At 41.2% G+C, this 10,297-nt stretch overlaps 1 protein-coding gene across 1 annotated transcript; it reads left to right on the plus strand.

Annotated features, from left to right (window-relative positions):
* Positions 1–623: 623 nt before the first annotated feature.
* On the plus strand, positions 624–9,844 carry beta-PheRS (phenylalanine--tRNA ligase beta subunit). Its single transcript, XM_028306125.1, has 12 exons — positions 624–782; positions 874–929; positions 1,013–1,167; positions 1,270–1,426; positions 1,660–1,836; positions 2,083–2,262; positions 3,002–3,177; positions 3,938–4,087; positions 4,510–4,642; positions 5,669–5,879; positions 6,791–6,940; positions 9,658–9,844. Exons 1-12 carry the CDS (start codon positions 725–727, stop codon positions 9,807–9,809), a joined length of 1,755 nt encoding a protein of 584 aa, XP_028161926.1. The 5' UTR covers positions 624–724; the 3' UTR covers positions 9,810–9,844.
* Positions 9,845–10,297: the final 453 nt, after the last annotated feature.

Raw genomic sequence — 10,297 nt, forward strand, 5'->3', positions numbered from 1 at the left:
GGATTAGGAATAATCATTGATCGTATTCGTAATCGTATATATTTATGCTATTTTAAATTTAGCTTACTGAGCAGTCTACAGTGCACGATGGTCCTAGCTAGCAACTGATGAAAAATCAGTAATGAATGGCTAGGAAGTGGCCAGCAATTTAACATAAATTGCATCTATTAAAGTATTAAATAATGTGATACAAGCGTCTCCCAAAAAAAAATTTTCGGGCTTAATGGCCAATATGACCAAAGCCGGGTCTCTAGCGCTTGTGCCGCTTGTTTTGCCTACAGAATTAACAAAAATATGTGAGCAATTTAGTTGAATGTTGACATGTTTTTGTTGATTGTGTAAGGCAAAACACACGCTGAAGACGTATGATGACATAACAAAGAGGTATGATGCGTAAATCCACCTTCATTACCACTATAGACTACTGTATAATACCTAGCCACTTGCTATTAATTAGCAACTTCCATCCAAACAACTGTAAAAATCCGTTAATTTCTGATTGCATTGGAATAATCTACGACATTATTTTGGTGAAAGGTGACCTTGTCTGGTAGTTGCTCACGAGTGGCAACACTTATGACAGCTCCTCCACCAATCACAGCTGATTTGTTGACAGATTTGAAGGACTGAAAAAAAATTTACATCAAAAAATAACCTCAAATCCAGCAAATTTTGTAAATAGAAAAGAATAGGAACATTGTAAATAAAATATTTGCTGGCTAAAATGCCTACAATATCTGTAAAACGTGATGCGTTATTCTCAGCACTGGGAAGGAAATACAGTGCGTATATAGTTACCATTTTGAAAACATGAAATTTCACGTAAGCACTGTGTAGGCATCTAACTTGTAACCTATTTCTATATAATTTCAGCTGATGACGAGTTTCAGGATTTATGTTTCGAATTTGGTCTGGAGCTGGATGAAGTTGTAAGTTATACTTTTTTTTTTTCTTAATATTTGCTACCTGTTTTCCACAATTGAACTAATAACTTGTGTTTCAATATTATCAGACCACTGAAAAGCAGATGCTCATGAAAGAGCAAGGAGATCACGCAGGTGCAGGTGTGTCTGAGGAAGTCCTATATCGAATAGATATCCCGGCCAACAGATATGATTTATTGTGCCTTGAAGGACTAGTTGATGGAATACTCGTATTCCAAGGAAAGTAAGTGTCACTTGTTTATATTCTTATTTATAATCATTAATTTATAATTTGTAAACAAGTAGGTATAAAGTTTTTATCTAATTACAACAACCAATTTTACAGGAAAGCGCCTCCACAATATAAGCTAGTGAAATATGAAGACTGCTATTCTTTGCACTTAACACCAGCCACTGGCCAGATCAGGCCATATGCTGTGGCAGCAGTGCTCAAAGGGATCACCTTCACACAGGAGTCTTACAACAGTTTCATTGACCTACAGGTTAGTATTAATTCTTTTATTTATTTTATAATTTATAAGTACATTATTGATGATAACAAAAACAGTAGTTTTTGTGTAAAGAATAAAACTACAGGAAAGAAATAGAAAGATAATTTTAACATATTATCAAGTTTAATTTTTTTCATAAAAATGCTATTGCAAAAACCATAAGAAACAACCCCTTAACCATCCTTCATCACAATGATTCTTAATAAAAAATAAAATTATTTTAGGACAAACTGCACCAAAACATTTGCCGAAAGAGAACACTGGTGGCTATCGGCACTCATGACCTGGACACAGTTCAGGGCCCATTTGTGTATGATGCTCTGCCGCCTAGCGAAATTAAGTTCAAAGCACTCAATCAACAAAAAGAGATGACTGCCACGGAGCTCATGGAACTATACTCGGTAATGTTTTGACTTATTCAATATTTCTAATTAGACAAAGCATGTATAAAGGTAAATGTGTAATTAATTTTTGTATTTTATACCCAAGTCTGTTGATGGATATTTTGTTATCATTTTGACTTTCAACCTACATAATATTTTGGATGCATAAATAGTTGCCGCACTGATAAGAACATTCCATAAGGTGCAGAAATTCCATATCTGTATGACTGATAATAACTTGTTTCTTCATCGTCTGGTTTCCAGCATCATGCTCAACTGAAGCAGTACCTGCCTATCATCAGAGACAGCCCAGTGTACCCAGTGATCAAGGACAAGAATGGTGTCGTGCTCTCTATGCCGCCCATCATCAATGGAGACCATTCCAAGATCACACTTAACACAAAGAATGTCTTCATTGAGTGCACAGCAACGGATTTGACTAAGGTATGGAATGGAAATTAATGTTACATGCTACTTGAGCTCTTATCCACTCAAAAATTTTTGTACTCATTCAAAAATTACTCTGTATTAGGTTTTCTATTACCAACCCAGAAGAACTAGATTAAAACAGGATGGCACATGAGTTGCATTTCTAATGGGAAACAATTTTCAATTTCATATAACAATAGTTTTACAGCATGACATATTCTTTACGACTCCCAGTCTCCAATCAACTGCACTGAACATTTGACTACAGGAAAATAATTGTAATTACTAATTTTATTTTAAGTTGCTCGTCGGTTGTTCAATCGCTCTTTGTGGAAATCCTTGTCCACCAAAAAGTGTCTTTTGATTTAAACCAGTAGGCCTAAGATGCGCGCCGTGATAACTTTTATCGACGTCAAAATGTATGGGCAAAATCGATAAAATGGCGTGATAACCGCTTATCGCGGGGCGCATCTTAGGCCTACTGATAACCTTATTATTTATTTATTTATTCATGAATAGAACGGTAGTACCAATTACACTATTCAAACAAGACGTAACAAAGCTCAGAATAACATTTAAGTAATTAAAAACAATTAATTTAGGAAAAGTACATAAATCAGATGCGATTATTTTCACAGTAACCCAAACATTCTGCTAGTAACGTACTCCACCCCTCTGCAAATACGTCACATTTTGGGTTTTGGTCCAGGAAACGATTGAGAGTTATTATTAGTTATTGTATCTTCTATTCCAGGCCATAGTAGTCCTGGATACGATAGTGAGCATGTTCTCTCAGTACTGCGGACGCTCGCACGAGGTGCAGCAGTGCAAGGTGTTCGCGCCCGACGGCACCTATGAACTGTACCCCAAGCTGGCTTGTCGAGAGGAGCTGATCAGCATTGATAAGGCTAACAGCTATATTGGGATCAGGTGAGTCTTTTTACGTTTTTTTGGGATTTAATAAAATAATTACAGGTTGTTCTACCTACGAGGTGTACTCCAAGCTGGCTTGCCGAGAGGAGCTGATCAGCATTGATAAAGCTAACAGCTATACGGGTCCACCCTGTAAGGAGCCTGGAAACATTGAATTTTCGGATAGATCCAGTTTATTTTGTAACCTATTATTGGTACCGTTGGATAGAGCTCGTGAAGCACTTTCAGGATCAGAAACCAGTTTTTCGATATCTTATATAGTTTAGAAATAATCGAGTGAGATCACTTATCGTTTCCACCCTGTATTGGGATCAGGTGAGGATCTTTTGGGTTTGAATAAAATATAGATTGTTCGCGATCGAATACGAGCTATATGCAAAGCTCGCGTGTTGAGAGGAGCTGATCAGCATCGTCTTTTTGGAGGTTTTTTTTTAGTTTTATAAATTAAATACAAGTTGTTGTACCTTTTTACCTCGAGGGTCTTTTCAGCAGAAATCAGGCCAATCTGGAAATTACTGGGGAGGCCTTTGTTCAGCAAAGTACATTCTGTGGCTGAAATGATGAATTTTTTTTAAATTGAATAAAATACAGGGTGTTTTACATTGCTTTTCTTTATTATCTCTGTTCTTTTTTGTTTACAGTTTTATTGTCTTCATAATGGTCTCAATGGGTTCAAAGCACACTAATTTTGCTAAGCTCGAGTATTTTTTTTCATTAGACTCAGGATTAATTCTCTGTGCAACATTTTTGTTTCCAGCGAAGACGGCGACAAACTGGCATCGCTTCTGTCCCGTATGTGCCTGCCCACAACGCGGGAAAATGACCTGCTGCGCGTCAGAGTCCCGCCCACCAGGCATGACGTCATCCACGCCTGCGATCTCTACGAAGACATTGCTATCGCTTTCGGGTAACTATTATCTATAAATGTTCATCAGAGTTCATGGGGCATGTAGAGTAAAACATAAAAAGTGAGTTAGACCATGCCTAGGTGGAAATGACTGGATTTTTTAGAGTTTACAACATAATCACCATCACTGTTTTTTTTTGTTTCAATTTAAAACCGGTATGTACCTGCAACCAGTAAATCCCGCACGCTAAAACTGTTAATACGGTTTGAAAATTGTCAGCTGACATATTAAGAGGTGCCGAAAGACCACGCCCATTGTGAACAAAGGGCCGTATAGCTACACTACATACATATTACACAGTTAGATTGAATGAAACTTGCATCAACGGCACCTAAAAAAGTGGTGTGCTAGGGCAACCATTATAATCCCAGTGCCGTAATTCCAAACATAAAAATGAATTATTATTTCGTTCGTCCCGTAGATACAACAACATCCCTCGGCGCGCGGGCGGTCCGGCCACGGCTGGTGGACAGCAACCAGCTATCAAGCTCTCGGAACAGCTGCGCGCTGAATGCGCCCACGCCGGCTATACTGAGGCGCTCACCTTCACGCTCGTAAGTCATCATCATCACCTGATACTCGAATCATCATCAGTCTAGTGTTGAAAAAAGTTCTGCACTTCTGCCCAACAAAAAACATACTATCTTCGACTGTTACTTAAAATTATGCGGGCGGTCATCAGCTGCGTGCTGAATGCGCCCACGCCGGCTATACTGAGGCGCTCACCTTCACGCTCGTAAGTCATCATCATCACCTGATACTCGAATCATCATCATCAGTCCACTGCTGATTTTAGGCCTCCCCCAATGACTTCCACATCGCACAGTAGCGGCCTGCGTCCAGCGCCTTCCTGCTACCATTATCAGGTCGTCGGTCCACCTTGTGGGTGGACGTCACACGCTGCGTTTTAACGTGGCCTCCCCTCCAGAACCTTGCTGCCCCATCGGCCGTCAGTTCTGCGTACTATGTGCCCTGCCCATTGCCACTTCAGCTTGTAATCCTCCCTATTCACAAAAAAGTTCTGCACTTCTGCCCAACAAAACCATACTATCTTCGACTGTTACTTAAAATTTTGCTGCCAACCAAGCTCTCGGAGTAACTGAAAGCTGACGCCGACTACACCAAGGCACACTTGTGAGCCCCTACATATCATCAGCTGACGTTCTACCCAGATATTATAAGCGAGTGACAGATTTTTATATTCGACGGTATCTCATTATTCTTCTATGCTACAGTATTGACGCAATGTTGGCGAGATATTGCCCTTTGAAAGCAGGCAGTTTCCACTTGTGTAGTCTTTTATTTTTTCAACAGATTCACGCCCTTTTCCCTTATTCAATCCTTGTCCAAATCCGGATTTCAACTATCTTTTAATCTGTTTTCAATCAAATATCCATAATTTTTGATGCGATTAAACTTTAATATTGTTTAATAATCTTACAAAGAATATGAAAATGTAAAAACATTAAAAAGCGCAGATATTTTGACCAAAAACATTGAAATTTGACAGTAGAGAGACGGATTTGGATTATGATTGAATATAGAAAACCAGCATTAATTGATATGCTTAAAAATTCCAGTGTTCTCGCGAGGACGTGGCCACAAAGCTTGGCCTCAAGATCGAGGAAGTCCCCGCCGTCCATATCTCCAACCCGAAGACGCTCGAGTTTCAAGTAGTCCGAACGCTGCTGCTATCGGGACTCCTGAAGACGCTCGCAGCCAATAAGAAGATGCCCCTGCCTTTGAAGCTCTTTGAAATCAGTGACGTCGTGTTGAAGGATGATAATGCTGGTGAGTTGTTTTTACTGTGGAAAAATTAACAAAAAAGTTTTTTTATAATCTGTATTCGTCCCCTGAACAAGACGTTCAAGATAGAATCAAATGGCAGCGCATGATTGTGAAAGCCACATATCACAAACTAAGGGGAAAAACAGAACAGTACATTGCTGCAGACGTCATAATGTAAGTAAAGTAATGTAGTTTACATTGCTTGCGTAGTACTAAAGATTATTCGAACGTTGAGTACTGATACCGCAGTGGATAATGAGCACATATTTTGATTACTTTGAGTGTGTCAATTTCTAATGCGACACTGAGTTTCGAACTCAGCGCATTAGTTGGCATCTCTCTATATCTCTATGGTAAAAGAAAGCCGACCCCGCGTAATAAGGCGAGGCAGAAGAGGATTCCTCCCATGGCACTCCCATACGTCAGGCACTGGTTCAGTATAAGCAGTAGACCTATAAATTAAGTTGGTTTTTAACTTTCTTCTTCTTCTTTTTTGATGATGTTGGCAATACACGTCGACGTCGACTTGATTTTTGCCATTTTCAAGTTTATAAGTGATACGAGTTACAAAATGAGATCAAGTAATGATATAATGAAGGCATGATAGATTATACCCCTTCCCACCCTTTGAGTCTCAGTAAAGTTGTGGTGCTTTACTGAGATCTCCTATGGACAACTTGAGAGAACCCGAAGAATCACGATGCACTGTTTTGCTTCACTTGCCCACACCCATGCACGTTCACGAACACTCAATGGTTAATAACCCACCATTATTACACATTAACAGTCGCCCAAACACGAATTTGAGGAAATAAAACAAAACCGCTAACATGACGCTTCAGATTCCCGCCAAGAAGTCCGTTTTTAACTTTTAATAATACGTAACGCCCATAAACATGTTTTTCTAATTGTAGAGACTGGCGCACGCAACGAGCGGCGTCTATGCGCGGTGCACTGTGGGCGCGCCGCTGGTTTCCAATTCGTACACGGGCTACTCGACCGCGTCATGGCGCTGCTGCGAGTGCCCTACAGCAGTGATGGTTACGGCCTGAGGCAGCGGGAAGGTACGATACAAACAACACTTATTTTATTACCGCTACTTAATTAAAGTGCATTATAGGCGCGCCGCTGGTTTCCAATTCGTACACGGACTGCTGGATCGCGTCATGGCGCTGCTGCGAGTGCCCTATAGCAGTGCTGGCTACGGCCTGAGGCAGCGGGAAGGTACGCTGCAAACTCGCACTTATTACTACTACATAAGGTGCACTGAGGGCGCGCCGCTGGTTTCCAGTTATTAGTATGGACTACTCGACCGCGTCATGGCGCTGCTGCGAGTGCCCTACAGCAGTGATGGCTACGGCCTGAGGCAGCGGGAAGGTACGCTGCAAACTCGCACTTATTACTACTACATAAGGTGCACTGAGGGCGCGCCGCTGGTTTCCAGTTATTAGTGCATGGACTACTAGACCGCGTCATGGCGCTGCTGCGAGTGCCCTACAGCAGTGATGGCTACGGCCTGAGGCAGCGGGAAGGTACACTACAAACTCGCACTTATTACCACTATGTAAGGTACACTTAGGCCCGACGCTGGCTTCCAGTTATTAGTGCATGGACTACTCGACCGCGTCATGGCGCTACTGCGAGTGCTTAAAGCAGTGATGGATGGCTACGGCCTGAGGCAGCGGGAAGGTACGCTGCAAACTCACACTTATTACTACTACATAAGGTTCACTGTGGACGCGCCGCCGGCTTCCAGTTCGTGCACGGACTACTCGACCGCGTCATGGCCGCTGCTGCGAGTGCCGGCAGTGATGGCTACAGCCTGAGGCAACCAGAAAATACACAGCACATTTTTATTGCAAAATCGCACTTATGATTACCACTGCTGCATAGCTCTGCTGCGAGTGCCCTACAGTGGCAGAGGCTACGGCCTGAGGTAGCGGGAAGGTACACTGCAAAATCGCACTTATTACCACTACATAGGCACCCAGTTCAATAGATAGACTTTCATACCGAATAACGTTAAATAGAAAGACACGGATTTTAACGCATCATTTATTGAGTTACGTTATGACGCCGCGAGCCGCCAGTCTGCTTGTGACCACGGCTGCAGTATAGCTGCCGAAACGTCAAGTCGTGTGTACAGTCGCGGAATGAAAAGGTTCGTCACCTTAGTGTCGGTTTTCGCTTGCACTAGGTACTGTAAGGCCTCATTCGCACGAGAGTTTAAACAGCGTTGCGTTATAACCCGGCGTCGGCGCTTTTATAACGTCCTCAATGTGATCATTCATACGAACGCTTTTAAATCACTTTCGTCTCGTTCCCCGCTTTAGTAAGACGTGGGAATGGTTTCTGCAAAATTACTAGCAATAGCGATTTGTGTTGCTAGAAGACGAAGAAAGAAATAAAGGACATTCTGGGTACATCCTCTGAATGAACAGAGATACTTAAGACAAATGTATACCATGATTGATATTTTTGGAGTCGGTGCCGGTAAATTTAGAACATTTCTTGAGCTTGGCACTGAGCAGGCTGGCACCGACTCCAAGAATATCTCGAATCTACGATTATTCTGTCAAACTCTTTATTTAACTGACTTTATCGTACGTTATGAACTGTCAAATGATTACGATTGCTTTACACAATTCCACCTCTGGTTACAAAAACTGTTGTTTTGGGTTCTGGAAGTTCTGGAAACCCGAACGACATCAGAACGCGTTTTTCAGCGTGCCTGCTGTATCTTTTTGGTATATAGTAGGTACTGGATTAACGGACTAAGGATAATTTAACGGAACTTAACGAGTCCGTTAACATTTTTGAAAGTTAACTTAAAAGTTAATCCGTTAATAGAAATGTTAACTTCGTTAATTAACGATTAACGGATTAACGAGTTAATGCCCAGCTATGGTTTTTGCGTATAGAAGTGGCCGAGATTCAACTTCTAAAATAAGGACTTCAGGATCCCACCCACGACATCGTATCGACGTTCTCGACAAGCACGCCCAAAAACAAAACAGAACAAACACGTCCGACCACTAAGAGAGCGCGGGGCGTACTGACCGCAGCGCCGGCGCTTTTTAAACGCTCGTGTGAATAATAATATAAAGTTTCATACGGCCTATTCCCAACGCTCTGCGTTGAAAATGCAACACTGCTCGATAAAAAAGCGTCGCGTTTTAAAAGCGCCGACGTGTGAACACGTACTTGGGTATGCATATGTTCTATTTGAACGCTTTTTTAACGGACGTTAAAAAAGCTCTCGTGTGAATTAGGCCTAAGAGTCAAATCTGCCAACATAACCGTGCAAGAAACAGTGCTGCTAACATTTAAATAAATATGACGTTTGCTAACGAATAAGGTTTTGCTTGTTTATTTTTCTATCCCATCAGTGCAATGCAGCAATGTTACAAAATGTTTTTTTATTTAATAGATAATGGCAGGTTGAACCAACAAGGTTTTAGTTTATCAATCAATCAATCATAATAATCTTCTTGACAAGTTAAATCGTCAAACAACATTGATCTGAATAATTTTGAACTTTACTGACGTACAGTTAAAGATTATTTTCTCTAACTCGAGATTATTCTGTAACATAGTTTCAAAAGGTAATATGTGCTTGTGATTCGTTGAAGGAATCAATTTGAAAACTGACGAACCTTTTCATTCCGTGACTGTACATAATGTAACTCGTCGCGTTAAGACCCGTGTCTTTCTATTTGAGTGTAAATGGAACACGAAAGTTTAAAATCTTATAGAATAATGATAACCATTCTCCTTACAGACCCAGCGTATTTCCCGGGAAGGTGCGCCGAAGTGGTCCTCCGCGGTGAAGTGATAGGCAAAATAGGCGTCATACACCCCAACGTATTGGCAGCTTTCGAGCTCACCAACCCTTGCTCGGCGCTCGAGATCAACATAGAACCGTTCGTGTAACGAATCTGGTGAATAAATGAATTAAAGGCTCTAAACTGATTTTATTTTACTACTCCTAGACATCGACAAAAAAAAACAATACTGTAATAATAACAATCATTGTCCTGTCAATAGTCTTGTGTTATATTGAACACTTACGTAATCTGAGGGCTTAGGCCCAGAAGAGATGGTGAAACGCAACTGCAACGAAACTGCAACTGCTAGTTACTTTTGAGTTGCATCTAAGTTTCTGCCATAGCGTCCGTTGAGAGACCACACATGACGCGACCAGTTTGAAACTTTCAGTTTCATTTATAATAANTGAATGCGCCCACGCCGGCTATACTGAGGCGCTCACCTTCACGCTCGTAAGTCATCATCATCACCTGATACTCGAATCATCATCATCAGTCCACTGATGAAAAAAGTCTACCCAACTAAATCTTCGGCTGCTACTTATATTATACGGGTGGACAGCAACCAGCTATCAAGCTCTCGGGACAGCTACG

This window comes from Ostrinia furnacalis, unplaced genomic scaffold (assembly GCF_004193835.3).
Source record: "Ostrinia furnacalis isolate ACB-3 unplaced genomic scaffold, ASM419383v2 OfSCF1862, whole genome shotgun sequence".
Classification (NCBI taxonomy): Eukaryota; Metazoa; Arthropoda; class Insecta; order Lepidoptera; family Crambidae; genus Ostrinia; species Ostrinia furnacalis.

Excerpts from the sequence above, each read along its gene's own strand:
- beta-PheRS (XM_028306125.1), top strand. The coding sequence starts at position 725 with ATGCCTACAATATCTGTAAAACGTGATGCGTTATTCTCAGCACTGGGA. Across the intron at positions 1,168-1,269 it reads ATACTCGTATTCCAAGGAAA|GAAAGCGCCTCCACAATATA; the intron begins GTAAGTGTCACT and ends CCAATTTTACAG. Across the intron at positions 2,263-3,001 it reads CAGCAACGGATTTGACTAAG|GCCATAGTAGTCCTGGATAC; the intron begins GTATGGAATGGA and ends CTTCTATTCCAG.